We start from the raw sequence: 17567 nt of genomic DNA, 5'->3' as shown, positions 1-17567 counted from the left end.
TCTATTTGTGGTAAAAGGACTAAACATAGTAGGCATTATTCTTACTTCAGTTAAAAACCTTAAGCCATTTAAAACTTACAAAACATTCTAAAAAGAATATCGGTAAGTGTGAATGTTTAAGGCAAAACCAAGCCGTTCTCTCAGTGCTATGTATATTATACCGGACAAATGAGGTAACTGCTTCCCAAGTAACATAACAGCCCCCCAGGGGCCCAGCATGTGTGGAAGAGTCTGAAAGGACCAGACTAGTATTTTGGCTGTGAAATCAATGAGATTTCACATTGACTCTTGTTATCTCCAATACCCACTAACATGTGAACCTTCAAAGTCAAACTCTGACCTATAAAATGCAGGTCTCTGGAATAAAATCATCAAAATCAAAGCAAAACACAAAAACATTACAAAAATAGACATTTAATATCAAGAAATTATAACACTCAAAAATCTCTTTGAAATATAACTTTAGAAACATAGGCTGTCATTCTGTCATTCTTGAGGATTTAATAATAAAATAATCAAAAACACTGCCGGAACTAAAGCATTCAGAAAATTTTGTCATGACTTCTTACAGACAGAAAACTTCAAATATCTATTTTCATGGTCATCAAAAAATATGACAGACTTTTCAACATCTTAGCTGATTCAATATCCACAAATCTGTTCTGCACTCACAAGCACCCTCGACTTGAGCAGTTTCCAGCAAAACACAAGGCACTCCACGAGGCACTCCCAGACACGAGGAAGGACCTGCCCACCTGGCCCTGATGAGCCTGGTGGCCCTAATGCACCTGAGTCACACGGCTCTGCCCATTTGGTACACATGGTCCCTTGAGCTTATTATTTATTGGTCAGTTAAGTGAAGTCCTTTCAACATTTTTCAGAAAACTGAGTTAATGTATTGAACCTGCCGGTTCATGTCTTTCCTGAAACTTGACCCAGCCAAACTTCAGAAGCTGGTGTTCATGCCTCTAAGACAGAGGCAGCAGTGTCCTTGCAGAGCACAATGATGGCCTCCTCTTCACCATCTGCCGTGTCCTTTGCAGCATCACAGACCATTCGAACATGGGCCAGAAGGTTGGCTGACTGCCGGGTGCCCAACCAGACATCCTTAACATACAGGGACACGAGGAATGCTGTGGAGGCAGAGAAGAGTCAGACAAGGCTGTGAGGACACGTGCCCACTGGGAGGGAAAGCCAGCCACCCGCCACAGGGCAGCAATGCCGGGTGAGCACCTATATGAAAAATTGCTTTTGGGATGGCTTAATTTTTGTGTTAATCATTTTTATTTTAAACCTTCTGATGAATATGAAAAATTTTTTAAATATTTATTTTCAGTTATAAATGGACACATATCTTTATTTTTATGTGGTGCTGAGGATCGAACCAGTGTTTCACACATGGTAGGTGAGCGCTCTACCTCTGAGCCACAATCCCAGCCCATGAGAATATTTTATAAATATAAATAATATAAAAAAGAAGTTACTACAACATAGGTTTCTTCTGCTTTTGAGCACCCACACCTGGAGCCAGCATTGGATTCTGAGAAGCACTTCCCAGAATCATCCAACATCATATCCTCAACCGCCTGAGCAGGGAGAGATGGTCTAATGGGCAGAAAGACTTACTTTTCTGGCTGCAGCCAGGTGAGAGGAAGAGAGTCATCACACTATTGGGTCAATTCACTTGCGTGGCCTGCTGGCTCCTCCCCTCCCAGCTCCCCTCCACATCCCCCAGTGAAAGGGAGCATCCTCCCAGATGGAGGAGGCCACACCTGCCTCCCAAGTCTTCTTACAAACATTAAGCTGGGAAATTCCTTCTTCACTCACTCCTGTGTCTCAAAGTGTGGGCACCTGCTAAGTGCAAGCACAAACCACGTGCATGCATTTGTGCACTTCTGCAGATGTCCACACATGTGTGCATGCACACGTACAAGCTTTGCTGTGACATGCAATGCAATTCCCCATTTGGGCGGTGGTCACACATGCTGTGCTATGCAGCATGGGAGAGTCTGAGGTTGCTCCTTTCTCTACCACAAACCTATCACTGGTGTCTCACCTGGGAGCCAAGGCAAAGGCTTCCTCTCCATTTACACTAGGGCCAAATGGCAAACTACTGGCAATCCCCAGAATTGTGGGAGGGGCCACTCAAATACTTTGTCAAAGCACCAAACTGGGAAGTTTCTGGCAGGGCCTAACTGACTCTAAGGGACACAAGCTTCTGCCCAGCCCACTCACACATTCCTTCAGCTTCCAACCAAAGAGCCAGTATTACCTTGTGGGGCTTTGTCTTTCTCATCCAGAGAAGATGTCCACAGAGCTTCCACTGCTTGGTGGAAGGGGCTCTGTACCTGGCCCTGAGCCGCCACCAACTGTAGCATGACCGTGGTGAATAGGTAGGCCACATCCTGTGCAGGACCCACCAGCTCCTCAGCACTGCAGAGGCGGCTGTAGAGCTTAAACATGCTGCTCCTCACAGCACTGTCCCCAAGAAGGTCAGCTACCACCTCTGCATGTGGCAAAATGTGGTTCTTGAGCCAGCCAAGGAGTCCCATAGCTTCTGCCCTGCTGAGCGGGCACTGGCCTACTGACCGCAGCACCCAGCTGACCACCAGGGAGGCAATGGCATACCCAGGACCTGGTGCTTCACTTTCCAGGGTGGTCTGGTCTGCAGGCTCCTGAGCAGGTTCAGATCCAGGGACCACAGGCCCCCAGTAGGTCAGTATGGACCGCAGGAGACCCTTGCATGTCTCCAAACTAGATGCCGTCAGTTCAGGGTTGACCGTAGCCTCTGCCTCTCCAGGCCTCCTTTTTCGGCTCCGCGGGCCTTTGGCTCGGGCTGGCACAATGGGCCTGTTCTTATCCTTGAGCACTTCTGTTAATCAAGGAGAAAAACAGCAGTGAGGCTGGGCACCTCCCTCCACACAGATCCTCCTCTAAGGAGAAGGGAGGGGGCAGCTCAGGGTCCCAGGCACGTGGCACAGCTCCTAGAGGCCTTCTCCTACATGACATCCACTGCCATTTCTGTCAATGACAACATTTTCATTAGTGGATGAGAAAGGCCAGGTGCAGTGGTGCACCTGTAGTCCTAGCTCCTTGGAGGCTAAGGCTAAGGTAAAGGAACACTAGAGTTTGAGGCCAGCCTGGGCAGCTCAGAGAGACCTCACCTCAAAAAAGAAAAAGAAATACACAGGAGGAAACATAGACCTGGACATGGCAGTGTCACAGCGTGGATCCAGGAAGTCTGGCCAATTTGTTCTCTCGACCCCACATCACAAGGCAAGGTGAGCAAGTAGCTCTTAGCTGCCTCCTACCTGCTCTACAGGTCAGCGTCCTTATACTTGGGGAGGTTAAGTGACTTACTCAAAGGCAAAAGCTACTTAGCAGCAAGGCTGGACTTAAACCCAGGTCTCCCCACTCGCTCTAGACCTTGAGGCTTTAGACATGCTGCTCACAGAGGGAGGGACACTGGGTGCTGTGAGAGCTGTCTGCAGCTTGAGAGCTGTCTTGGGTTCTGACACTTACTCATTAGGTCCCTGAGTTGGCACTTCTCAATAGCTGCTCTCAGGTCTTCCTGCAGCTTAGTGTTTCTTTCGATGATGCTCCACTTATGCAAGAGGACCAGGACATCTTGGGTGGAAAGTACCATCTCATTCACAGTGAATCGGCCCATGTCCTTAAAGGTCTGCAGAACGGTGGCCCGGTATCTCAGCACGGAGTCGAGTGTCTTAAAGAAGCTGATGAGCTGGGTAGAAGCCAAGGTAGGCCTGTTGGGGAGCCGACATTATAGACTGAGCATTATAGACAAGCTGCCTCCCTCTCCCGGAAGGACAGCACAGGGCTGGAGTGGCCTGTCAATGTCGGTTCACTCAGGAACCAGTGAAACCAGGTTTCCCTTTACAACAGATACCTAGCACGGCCCCCAGTACACAGAAGAGGAAAAAGTGAGCTGCTCCAGAGAAGGGGAAAAAGAAGACCCACAGTCTAACCCCTACTCCAGAGGAAGAAAGGTCTTCCTTAGCTAAATGAGTAGCTGGCAGAAAGCTGAGGAGTCAGGAGCTAGGAGATGTACACAAGTCCACACCAGGGCTGTGCCAATTCCTCTCCATCTCAGGACCATCAGACTCAAGTGAAGAAGGCCCAGGAAGGCTCCAGGACAGCATCACTCCATGGCTGATGCCTGAATGATACGCACTGGGAGGAGACACATCTCTCTAAACTCTAAGACATTTAAAACTAAGTAACATGTATCCCACACAACATTAAAAGTAAAACCATTATTTTAAAGAGCAATTTGTCCTCAGCAACAACTCCTGATGATCCCAAAATGAGAAGCATGGCCGTCTACCAGAGACTTCAATGAATTTGGAACATGAAACAGAATGTCCTGCTCCTTATCAAGCAATGCTTCATACTGAGCATAATCTGTCTGCTACTCATCTTCTAATTTGTTAGAAGAGTGAAGAAAGGGGCTGCAACAGATGTCCTTACACCATCAACACTTGGTACCAGAATTCTGGCCTGATTCAAACCAGGACATGGCCAGAACCCACCTGTGGCATCTTGGTGTCCTTAGTAACAGGAAAGAGTAGTAAGTGGCACTGGCCATTGCAACCTCAAATAGGCATGTTAGGGGTCACCTGGTAGGGCAGCTCACCTCAGATGCTTCATAAGTGCAACAAGGACATAAAGGAACTCGTTGACGAGGTGCAGGGCGAGCAGCTTGCGGGGCTCATGGGAGCCAGGCTGGCAGGGTGGCTGGCTGTTCCCCTCTACTCTTTTGTCTCCTAAGTTGGTCACCCACAGTGTATGCAGCAAGGAGATCACATTAGAGAGCAGCTGAGTCTCCAGAAATCTGAAACAAACACAGCAGTGGTCCAGCCCTGCCACATCCTCTCCTGTCAGTCTGTGGAGGTGGGAGGGCAGGATTGCAGAAGAGGATATGGTCCTATCTGCTCACCTTCTCAAAAAGCACATCCTCTAAATAAAAACAGGATGGCCCAGATGCCAATTCAGCTCCAACACAAGCCAGGGCCCCACACTCCTTTCTAACCAGAGGACTAAGTTCCGGAGAGCTGCACTACACTGTCCCATTTATGATAGCAACCTTCTAAAACTTCAAGGTACTAGCCAGGAACCAGGAATAATTGGCTAATTATGCCTTTTATTATTTGTGTAGTTTTTTTTGGGGGGGGGGAGGTTTGGGGGATTGAACTCAGGGTGCTCGACCACTGAGCCACATCCCCAGCCCAATTTTGTACTTTATTTAGAGACAGGGTCAAACTGAGTTGCTTAGTGCCTCACCATTGCTGAGGCTGGCTTTGAACTCAATCCTCCAACCTCGGCCTCCCAAGCAGCTGGAATTGTAGGCCTGCGCCACTGTCCAGCTAATTATGCCTTTTATAAATCCGAAACTATCTTAAAGTTGATGTTCAAAGACATAATATTTAGAATATTGTTTTCTTCTATGGAATTTTAGAAGATACTTTTAAAAAAAAAGTGCATGAAGAGCCTAGAGACCTCTGGGCTTCTCTGCCAGTGGTTAGTTCTTTGAGAGACAAAGTCTTCCAGTCACAAGCATCCTGTAACAGTCTGAAGGTCGTCAGGTATCACAGTGACTCTCCAACTCCAGCCCCCTGCACCACAGCAGTGCAGGCTCATCACTGAGCCCCCTGGACCCGCAATGGCAATGGGAGTACTGAACTGAGCCACTGTCACCCAGCAACTTCCAATAATCTACCCCGAAAGGGAGAGCTTCAGGGAAGGGGAGGGAAAGTCACCTGGGTATTACCAGGGGACTGTCAGGCACGCTGGGCATCAGAGGACACTGTTTCAGAGAGCATGGTGTCTACTAGACACTCCAACTGGTAGTAGATATCATGTCTCCATTCCACCTTCCTCTTACCTGATATACCTCTCATGCATAAAGCACTTACTTGTTCTCAAGGATGTGTAAAATCCACGTTAAAAGGCTATAGTCCCGTATGATTTCATAGGCAGATCTGGCAACTTGGGCAGCATTCTGTAGAATTTCCAGGATCCAATTCTGAAAATCCAAAACAAAATGATACTCCTTGGTGGAAGAACCAAACTTACTTATCAAAGGCATGCTCCAAATGAAGGCTGCTTTGCTAAATCTGTCATAGTATGGCTGTGAAGGAAAGTATCCTTCCCCACCAGTGACAGCCAGAGGAAAGGCTTCCAGCAACTGGTAGGCTGGGAAGAGCCCCACTTCAACAAACCCATCATAAGGAACCAACCACAAGCAAAGATGGAGCCAAGAAACCACACAGCCCAGATATGCAGCAGCCCAGTGGGGGAAGGAATGTGGGCCCATCTCTAGCCCAGCTCTGAGCCACTGGAGCCTACTCTGCCCTTCTGTTTCATTACCTGGTAAGGGGGCCATTAAGATGGGACTGCCCCTGAAATATTCAATAGTGCCTCAGAATTCTCATATGCCAAAAAAAAGTAAAAAGCCACTGTATTCAAATTCTGCTTATTCCAACATGCTTCTTAATCCTGACTTACTCCTATTCATCTACATTTCACAAAATACCAGAAACAAAAGCCAACTTGCTAGGAATTAATGGAAATGCCAAAGCCTTTTTCTACCTATTTCCTAAAAAACATGTTTGTCAGCTCTTGGTTCCAGGAAATGAAGTCTAAGGTCAGATTCCAAATTAGCTAGGGGAGGCAGGCAGTTAAGACTCCCAATTCTCCTTTCCTTACAAGTTTTGATGCTTCTGAGCACTAAGTGAAATCCTGGTGGCTTGAGGGCACCTCTGTCACTTATGTGGGGTAATTTGTTCCTAAGCTCTTGGCCAGCTCTACAGGCTCATGATTACTGATTGGTCCCTTTCTTATGAAAGCAAAATAAAAGGCATCCCTATCAGTCAAGAGCACAGTGAGAGGGAGGCAATGAAAAGCATTTCATCAGGGGAGAAATGATACTGGGCATCCCACCCTGCGCATGAGTGAATTAGCCTACACTACATGCAGGCAGAAGGACGGGCGTCAATGGAACCTCATTTTCCTCACTTCAAAGCCAGGCTCAGGGCGGTCACATCCACACTTGGGTTAGAATTCACAAGGACTTGGCTTCCAAATAAAACCACAAAACAGAGCAGACCTTTCTGTCTCAAATAATGCTACAGAATTAGCTCACCTGTGCCACTTCGTCACACAGCGGGCTGCTGAAGAAGGTCAGGATAATGTGGAAGACCCCTCGCCGGGCACAAAGCTCATAGCAGTTTTTGTCGCGAATTCCCTGCTGCAGAATCCCAAATACCCATTCCTGTTCGGTTTTTTGCTATAACCCAGGCAAATGAGAAAGCATCATTAACTAAATTAAAGTCCTTTTATCTGACAACTCTTCAAACACCACTGTTTTCAAGTGGTGGCGAAGACTGCCATAGAAGCCCTGGCCTCTGTTTCTGATTATATATTAAAACCCTTAGTCTCATCCCTGATTCCACTGCTTCAGGTCAGGAATAAAGGACCAGGTCAGTTCAAACACCAAGCTGTTTTTGGTCAGGCAGGGGGCTCCACATAAAGATACTTTTATTTAACCCAGGCATTCACCAAGGAAATCCCAGGAGAAGGTGGGAAGAGTCAGGACTGACAGAGAGTGTTAAGGGTTCAAGAAGCATGATCAGTGCGTGGGACAGGAGCCCCATCTATGCAGAAGCCCATGTGAACAGCTCCTTTTTGTGACCTTGTTTGTGCAACCATCTCAGCTGTGTGGGAAATGGTATTAATGAGGAAAACACCAGAAAAATAACAGTGACTGAGTGATACAGTTCAGGAGTCTCTGGGAGCTTTGAAAGCATTACCTCAAAGTCAGAGCTGTAGAAGAACTGGTAGAAGCCAGGCACTTTGTCCATGTTCAAGTACTCATGTGACAGCAGGAACTTGCTGATCTTCCAGTACATGTGTTCCTCTGAGAACAGGCAAGATAGTCACTGACTGCAGGTGTCAATAGGACACCTTGAGGCTGGCAGAGCACGGGAGGCAGGTGCTCTGGGTATTAGCCATGAGGCCCTGTCCCCAGGGAGCTTTTCTACTCTTGCCCAGAACACTGGTTCTTGAGAATTAGAATATAGCTGGACACCTGATGCTGCAACCGCACATGGGCTTTCCCTTGTGGTTCAGAACCACTGCTGGACCTGGCCACACAGACAGCAGCACAGGACTGACATCACACCCATCAGCCCACTCTCCTCTGCTTCCTACAGAGAAGACCTATCTCAAGAAGGGAGCCTCAGTTCAAGAACACAGGCAGAGGTGAGACCCTCCTCCCGCTACAGCCTGAGCCAGCTCAGCATCTGCTGCCTGCAGGTCCCACCTCAACCTGAGTACTGATGTGGGACAGCTACACCCGGGTGCCACACACTGGATGGGAGGTGGGGACTACAAACATCATGGTCTCTGCTATATTTTTCTCATAATAGGACCTTTAAAATCTACAAATTATTTTTAATTATATTTCTTCTTCCTCAAATTTGTAAGGCAGGGAAAAACCATGTCATAAAAATTACATAGGATTGAGGGCTGGGGTCGTAGCCCAGTAGAAAAGTGCTTGCCTAGCTTGTGTGAGGTACTGGCTTCAATTCTCAGTACCACATGCAAATAAAATAAAAGTCCATCAGCAACTAAAAAATATTTTAAAAAATTACTTAGGAGGAAATGAAAATCAGATCTGAATTCTAAGAGCAGCCTGACTACAAGCTAACTGTGGTCTTGGACACACTACTCAACCTTGGGGGCCTCAGCTGGTGTGAGGGTGGTGGCATCAGCTGGGGGGCTGTTTTCTCATCTGAGATACAACCATCTATGCTAAAAGCACCCTGCAGTCCTCAATCGTACCAGCATTCCACCATTTTTTCTCAATAATGGCAAAACAAAGACATATGATGAATTAAGGTTTCTTGCTCACACCACCTCAGTGGAGGAGCCCCGCGCTTCCCTGTGGGTAACACTGGAGCTGTGTTCTAATAACCCAGTGACACGCGCACAGTGACTCCATGCTTTCCAGCTAGGGACCCCTAAGCCACTCTGCGTTCTCCTAAGCAGGGACCAGTGAGGACCAAGAGCAGCAGCCAACCTGATGGGAGGCACTGTGCCAGGCAGCCTGTGAAGGCTCTGGGGTGTCACCTGCACAGTGATCCTAGAGGTGTGGCAGTGGTGCTACTATCATCCTGCTTCAGAGTGAAGACACCGAGGCAGGAAGGGGCCCAAGGCATCCTAGCTCAAGTCCAAGCTCTCAGCCCCCAGCTTAGTCCCTAATATGGTCACATTCAGGGATGCTGTGATTTCCTGGGTTTTATTTGCTTTTACCAGTTTTATATAACATGCAAAATGAGTCCAAACTCCTTGCCCCCATCATACACACTGTTCTGCATCTTTTTTTTTTTTCCATTTAGTTTTTTCTGGATCTAGTCCTACAGAGTTTCAACACTTATTTTCTGTCTACTACTGATGGGTGTTACGATGGCTCCCAGTTCTTCACTATTACAGTTCTTCACTATTACAGGCTCTGAATGACCTTGAACATGTCATTTCTCATAGATATGTGACTGATTACACCCGTGGGATAAATCCCAGATGCGAACTTGCTCAATCTTCAATTTTCAATTTCTCTCCAACCAGATTATATCAGGGATACCTGGTTTCAAAATCTGCAGGGCTGCCTTGGCAATGAAGAGAGCCAAGGTAAAAGTGAGTCTCATGTTCGGGGTTCGAATACCATTCCGGACCACATCCAACAGGTAAAGCAGCTGAAAGATAGGGTAGAGCGGGGTGGGGTGGGGGGAGCACTTTCAGAACTGTGACTCTGTAGCTGAACCACCACTGTGCAGGCGTGCCTGCTCCTCCCACCCCAGGGACACAAAGGATGCAGCTCACAGCACAGGACACCAGCTTGCTACCACTTTAGGGACATGTTTTGCTTTTCACCTTCTTTCAGGAGGCAAGCCCATGCCCAATGGCAGAGATAAGGCCAGGCACTGTATTCCGAGAGACCAATCTGCTCTTGGTCCTCTCCCAGCACAGGGCACAGATTTTTGAGGGTCAGAAATCTTCATCACTGAGTTTAGACCAAAGAAATGCTCAACAGAAACCAAGCATCTGTCTACCCACAGGAAGAGCCATTGTAAGGGGAAACCTTGCTCTTACTCTCCAGGAGATGAGGTTCAAAGGCAGCTTCCTGCATCACCTCCTAGAGGCAAAAGACTAGTTCCTCAGCAGATCTCCCAGCAACATACCTGTTCCAGTAAATATTCCTACCAGACCCAGCAGACAGCCAGCTAGTTCTCTGACATCTGCCAGGCCCATCCTCCTCCCATAGGCTTGTCCCCATTTCCTACTCACCTGGGACTGCTCCCGGAACCGGGCACCCTCCAGGTGTGAGTAGTAGGCCGCCAGGACGGAATAAGCTGCAGCTCGCATCTGGGGGTCATAGCTACTGAGGGCTGCCACAGTTAGGCCCAGAGCATTTGAATCCAAAAATTTTCGACAGTCCACCACAAATTCTACAGGAAAACAAAATACTACACTAAACATACAACAGGATTTTATGATTCTTATTCTTTTCTGTATCTTACCAATCTCAGCTACATGTGCTGAATGTAAGCAAGCAAGTCTTTCTCTGGCTCCCTAACAGCTGCAGAGTTGGATTAAAAAATATTTTCCTTTTTATGGCAATAACTGCCATGTCTTCAGTTTCTAAGAGCCTGCAAATCCTCACTGGGGTTATTTCACTTTCTCCCATGAACATCCCATGAGCTGGAGAGGAACAGAGGAATGCTGAGACCCAGGGCTAAGTGCTCAGCCAAGAGCCGGGGCCTTGACTGGGATCTGCAGCCAGCTCCCCATGTCTGCCTGTTCAGCCCACAGCCATGGTGTTACTAACTGCAAGCACCACCTAGGAAAATACAGAAGGGAAGGGAAGCTGGGAAATGTAGCCAGTATAAGCCAGTTGGACCTGACCCATCAGTTTTACAAAGGATTAAGCTAGATTCACTCTGCAACCCTTATTCATTCTTCAAACAAACTAAAAAAATCTCTCAGAAGACTGGTTCACCATACTTGAGTAACATCTATAGCCAGAAGAGCCTGGCTGGTATCTGTGAGGCCTGGAGATGCTCCTACTGCTCTAGACGAGGACAAGACTCAAAGTGGATCAGATATGCAGAGGACCTTACCACAATGTTCAGAATACTTGAATAAGAACCCAGGCCTTTTTACAAAACAAATTCTGTCAAGAAGGACTTGGAATAGAGATAGGTCACTTTGTTAAAAAATGATTTATCTGAGCTGGGTGCAGTGATGCATGCTTACAATCCCAGCAACTTGGGAGGCTAAGGCAGGAGAATTGCAAGTTCCAGACTAGCCTGAGCAACTTAGCAAGAACCTGTCTCAAGATAAAATGAAACAAAATAAAATAAAATAAAATAAAATAAAAGGTCTGGGGATGTAGCTCAGTGATATAGCACTTGCCTAGCATACTTGAGACCCTGGGTTCAAACCCCAGTGCCACAAACACATACATAAAATTAACCTAGCCATGATAATTATCCATAAAGATGTTATGATGTTCTTTAGAGTGAGTAACCAGTAACCTAGTTAGGAAATAAATGCAAGCCAAATGAAATGACTGCTCTAAGCTGGTAATCTTGTAATATACTACCAACAGAAGATACACCATTAATAGCATTTTTAAAAAATAGGGAGACTATTAGAGGGCAGATGGAACACGTTAAATATAGGATATAAAAACACAAACCATGTTTCTAGGGATGTAAACTATAATGTTTGAGATGAAAATGTACTGAATGCTCCACTGAATTAGATACTATGGAAAATAAAAAGGCTTGTGACTCAGAAGACAATAATAATAGAACTATCCAAACTAAATCACAGACAGAACAGCATTTTAAAAACCATGATGAAGAGAACATCCCTGAGCTGTGGGGCAATCTAAGCAGCCCAAGCTTCCATATTTGACAAGACCTATACCCACGTAGGGCCAAGAGGCTCAAGGAACCCCAAGCACAAGAAACAAACAAACAAAAAATCCTATCCAAGCATATCTTAATCAAATTGCTTGAGACCAGTGATGAAAAATGATCTTAAAAGCAGATAAACAACACACAGAAAAAAGGGAAGAAAAATGGCAGATGATTATTGTTAGCAACACTGTGTGACCCAGAAATCAGTGGAACAACATCTTTCAAGTACTGCACAAAAAAAGCCTATTAAACTAGAATTCTATTCCCTTTGAAAATCTTTCAAAAGTTTTTTTTTTTCAGATATAAAAAAGCTAAAAGACTTGATCACTAGCAGACTTGAACTACAAGAATTCTTAACTGAAGTATTTCAGACAGAAGTAGAATTATATCAAATAGAAATGTGGATCTACATCAAGGACTACAGAGAACAAAAAAATGGTAAAAATGGCACCTACAGGAAGGGAGACTATTAGAGAAGAGGAAGGAGCAGGGGGAGGAGGGAGGGCAGGAAAGTGACTGAAGTATGTCTACGCATGTATGAATATGCCACAATGAAACCCATTATTCTGTATAATTAATATGCACTAATAAAAGAACTGATGGCCATGTGGTGAATACAAACAAGTAAATCTCTTCAAAAAATAATGAGGCAAAAACAGTAATCTATTGTGAGGATTATAGATATTGAAATACAGTGTGTGATAAGAATAGCACAAAAGCCAAAAGGGAATAATGGGTTCATACCATTATAAGGATCTCACACCATGTCCAAAGTGGAATCATCTCCATAGCAGGTAAATGGCAATAAATTAAAGACGTGTAATATGAATCCTAAAGCAACCACTACATACATACACATACACACACACACACACAAACACACACACACAGGCTAAAACTCAACAAAGAAGATAAAACAGAGTCAGATCATAATCTCATTAAATATAACTGGTGAATATATTCCAATTAAAAGGCAGAGATGGACAGATCAGGAAAGCAGCAGAATTCCAGTGCAGATTAAAAACCGAAAGAATGGAAAAGGAAGAATCATATGACTTGTGGGTTCCAATGGCTGATGGATTCAATTTCTTAATTTCTCACAACTGATTACTTTTGATGGGGAAGGAAAGCCCAAAAGCTTTAAAAGCACCAAATTAGATTTAAATTGTTTTGGAAAAGAAGAGTTGTGTTTGAGAGATACCTACATACCTACATAACAATACTATACCCAGAATATATTTGGAAAAGAAGTCTAAATATTTAATGTTACATTCACTAAAATGAGCTGGTACTCAGCTGGCTGGGATATTTTTAGTAATTGCTGACATTCTGAGACAAATGAATTTTCCACATGTTCATAAGGAAAAATCAATTTCATATTTCATAATCATCTCTGCTACTTTATGGAAGCTTTGGCTTTGTAACACTTATGGAAAAGGGTTGCCCTTGGGATGCTGAAAATATAATAGGCTATTTAAAAACAGTTATAAATGTCACTCTGTTTGAAGAACTTCATGAATAGCAATTTGGCCTTCGGACCAACAGACCTTCAGAGAATGGCTTAATTGGAATGATTATCCAGGATTGAATCCGGAAGTCTCCCTCAAGCCTCTTCTTACAGGACTCCCCACCACGTGCACTGTGGGGTAGGACTCAGTATTGGTCGTCTGGTGACAAGGCTTAGAACAAGTGACCTTCCTGTGCTGGCTGTTTTGTGAACTATGAGCTAAAGATTTCAGATCTCTTCCGTTGAGGACCAGACTTAGCCATGGAGAAAGTGTTTGTCACTGCCATTACCAACAGCCTTGACTGGCTCCATTTCTTGGTCAAGGGCTTAAGGTTAAGAACATAGGTTCCCATTTGCAGCAAAGGGTTGAAAATGGAGCTGTGAGTTGTGGTTTCTCTCTGACTAACAGGACACGTGAAGACTCTCCATATACCCAAGTTGGGCCTATAAGAAGCTCAGCAATCCCTGGGCCAGTTGGGAAGTACAAACACATTGTGGGGGCCTTCTTCATACAGCTTGGTGATTCTCATGGATGTGATGGGGGATAAAGGAAGCCTGGCACCAGAGAATGTACCATGAATGATGCCATTTATGTAAAGTCCAAATATGGGCAAGAAGGGGCTTGAGGAGCTACCCACTATGCTTTATGTCTTTTTTTAAATTTTTTTTTTTTAGTTGTAGATGGACATTGTACTTTTATTTATTTATTTTTATGTGGTACTGAGATCAAACCCAATGCCTAGATAAGCGCTCTACCACTGAGCCACAACCCCAGCCCTAGGCTTTATTTCTTGATTTGGCTGGTGGCTTCACCAAAACAACTGTGTGTCACAGTTTAACTGATTTTAGTGCTGGAACTTTCCTCTCCCAATGAACTGTCTTGTTGTGGATGGTTTGTTTTTATTAGCAGCCAATGAAATCTGTTTAAGTCACCAGGCATCCATTTTTTGCTGAGGATATGGCGCCCAGTGCAACACCTGATAAACCTACCTTTGGAGGGTATCTGGTTTTCGTTGTATACATTTCCTTTTCCACCTCTATGCTTGTTGAAATGTTCTACTTCAAAGTGAATTTTAATACCACCAGTATTTTGAGTTACTGAAAATACTTTTCAGGATGAGGACTAATGTGCTTTGCAGTTTTTTAAGAACTATATTATACCAGTAAGATTTAAAATAGTCTGTATCAGGAGACTTAAAGGTAAGGAGATGGGTGACTGGTACATCTCCCCTCAAAAAAGGCTCCCAGGCTCCCAGGATCTGCCCCTTACCACGTAAAAAGGAAGTAAGTATTCAAGACTTAGGGAAAAACACCCAACTGATTTTACTGTTAAATATTTTCCTAAGAATTAAATATTCTCCTAAGAGTTCTATTGTGAAGCAGGGGAAGAGACCAAATGATTTGTTCTAATTTTCTCCAGTTACAATGGCCAGCAAACTCATATTTTTACACTGTGGAAAATTTACTTCCACGTATGATGAAGAACAGACCTGGATGGCACCATCAAGGCACAGAGAGACAGCGGATCTGCCTCGGTGAGCCTGCTGCCCGTGGCTACCCGGGCAATGAGGACACCCATCTGCTATCACCCTTTCTGACATTTGTACAAAATACCCGGTTCGCTTGCAAATAAAATCTACCTTCAGGAACAGGACTGTGCTCTTCAAGGGGAGCTAGTGCCAGCCACAAAGAGCCACTAATGGGGAATCTCAATGAAAAGCCAGCCTCCTTTGATCCCTTTAAAAGGGTTACAAAGGGCAATGGTAGAGGTTTAGCACAACTGTCCACAGGTAGGAGCTTTTGTGTATAAAAAGAAAACTTTCAAGTTTAAAAAAGGGGAAAGTACAACAGACAGTGGGGGCATGGTCTCCCTAGTCCACCCAATGTATACAGCTATGAGGCCCCCTTCAAGGAAGCCCTCCACATACCAGCAGGCCTCCAAGGCACCCCCATACTTCCCAGGTGCTGAGGGTCCCTGGAATGTTGTTCCGCCTCCTACATCGGAGGGATGAACTGAAAAGCACAACCAGAAGTGCCAACAGGCACTGACCACAAAAGCCTCCTCTCTGGAGCCAAGACTAGAAAGGGGCAGACAACACAGGACCTGACTTGCAGTCAGACACCTCACTGTGTTCTGAACCACACGAGCAAACTCAGAGTGCGGTGCCTGGACTTCAGCCCTGTTAGGCTATGAGGAGGGGCCCCAATTTCCCTCCTGAGACAGTATCCAAGAAGCCCTTGCATCCCTACTGGGGTGTCACAGGAAGCCCAGTGGAGAGCAAGGACCCCCCGCCTCCATTGCCAGCTTTGACAAGGCCCTGACCTGGTGTTAGTAATAGCCACCTCTCCCCGGCCTCTCAGGACAGTTCCCAGGAGGCCTCGTGGGCAGAGGGGCTCCCACTGCAGCCCAGCAGGAAATGGGAAAAGGAGACATTTTCAACAAATGGGGGCTGAACAACTGGACATCAGTGACAAACGAACCAACCTGGACCTCAACTTCATGCCTCAAACAGACCCTGGATTTAAAAAGAATAAATCTATCTAATTTAGAGAAAACTTCTGCTCTATCAAAGACCTTGTTTCGAGGATGAAGAGATAAGCTGACACATGTCCTTCTGTGGACTAACACTACATCAAAAATACATAAGAAACCTCAAAACTCAACCAACACACAATCTCATTACAAAATGGACAAAATAAATGGGTGCACATTTCAAAGAGAAACTCTTGGTGTTTTTTAACTTGGGAAGTTCAACTCATCTTTGCTAATAGGTGTTCAGCATTCTCAAGGTGTTCACAGTTTTTCAGTTATCTGTGGTCAACCACTGTCTATAAGTACGAAATGGAAAGTTCCAGAAATAAGCAATTCACAAGTCTTAAATTGCAGGCTGCTATCAGCAGCATGATAAAATTATAAGCATGTCAGGCCCAGAATGTGAATCATCCCTGCCTCCTGCAGGTCACTTAGTAATCATTTCTATTATCAGGACTGTCATTGTGTCATAGTGCTTGTGTTCAAGTAACCTTTATTTTATTTAATAATGATCCCAAAGAGCAAGAGAAGTGATGTTGGCAATTCAGACATGTCAGAGGCCACAAACTGGCAGTTTTTAACTTAAGGCAAGAAAACAAATTCTATGCTGAGGTTGCTAAAATCTATGGTAAGCTATTGTGGACTGCTTACTGCAAGTGATTTATCACAAACTTTCTGTATGCATTGGAAATAACAGAATATATAGGGTTTGCAACTATCTGTGGTTTCAGGCATTCACTGGGGGTCTTGGAAGATATCTCCCCAGTAAGGGGGACTATTATATACATACATATTTTCACTCCCCACCACCCACTTATCCATAAAGACTGTCCGCCTCAGGCTTCTAGGCATAAAATGCAACTCTCAAAATACTCTTAAGCCAAAACCAAGTCAACCTCAGCAGACTCTAACTCAAGCATAAAAACTCTAGTTTCTGTTGGCATTTGACCACTATCTAGTAAAAGTTCAGAAAATGCTCATTATTAGGAATTAGGAAAACATTAAGAAAGAAGAGACACTCTTGGTTTTAAAGATAAATATATATTTTTCTAAAAACCACTCTATATTCAAAACGTGAGAATTATGACTGTTATGGTTTAAACATGAAGTGTCCCCCCCCCCCCAAAATGAATATGTAAGAGCATCATTTTCAGGTGAAATGATTAGATTATGAAACTAAAGTAATCAGTGGACCAATCCACCAATATACATGAACTAGGCAGTAACTGGGTAACTGTAGGCAGGTAGAGGAAGCAGGTCACTGGCGGGTGTGCCTTTGGGTTTATATTTTGCTCCTGATGAGCAGAGCTCTCTCTCGGCTTCCTGGTTTCCATGTCCTGAGCTGATTTCCTCCACTATGCCGTCCCAACATGATGCTCTTCTCCAGAACTATGGAGTTGGCTAACCATGGACCTCTGAAATTGTGCGCCAAAAAAGATATTCCTCTTTTTAGTTATTATTGTCAGGTCTTTTGATCACAGCAATGAAAAGATGACTATAACAGTGACTTTGCTGAAAATCA

At 44.9% G+C, this 17567-nt stretch overlaps 1 protein-coding gene across 3 annotated transcripts in view; it reads right to left on the bottom strand.

The window, feature by feature from the left end:
* Window positions 1-427: 427 nt before the first annotated feature.
* Window positions 428-17567, bottom strand: part of Urb1 (URB1 ribosome biogenesis factor) — a 69819-nt gene continuing 52679 nt past the window's right edge. For all 3 annotated transcript variants that reach the window (XM_076867989.2, XM_076867990.2, XM_076867991.2), the window contains 9 exons: window positions 10366-10526; window positions 9662-9773; window positions 7830-7936; window positions 7163-7306; window positions 5934-6043; window positions 4655-4852; window positions 3523-3764; window positions 2273-2872; window positions 428-1133 (listed from right to left, as the gene is read on the bottom strand). In XM_076867989.2, coding sequence (XP_076724104.2) covers window positions 961-1133; window positions 2273-2872; window positions 3523-3764; window positions 4655-4852; window positions 5934-6043; window positions 7163-7306; window positions 7830-7936; window positions 9662-9773; window positions 10366-10526 — 1847 coding nt within the window. In that variant the 3' untranslated portion in view covers window positions 428-960. The remainder of the gene's footprint in view (window positions 1134-2272; window positions 2873-3522; window positions 3765-4654; window positions 4853-5933; window positions 6044-7162; window positions 7307-7829; window positions 7937-9661; window positions 9774-10365; window positions 10527-17567) is intronic.

The sequence above is a fragment of the Callospermophilus lateralis genome, chromosome 10, assembly GCF_048772815.1.
Source record: "Callospermophilus lateralis isolate mCalLat2 chromosome 10, mCalLat2.hap1, whole genome shotgun sequence".
NCBI lineage: Eukaryota > Metazoa > Chordata > Mammalia > Rodentia > Sciuridae > Callospermophilus > Callospermophilus lateralis.
This window is presented reverse-complemented; position numbering and strand designations above follow the sequence as displayed.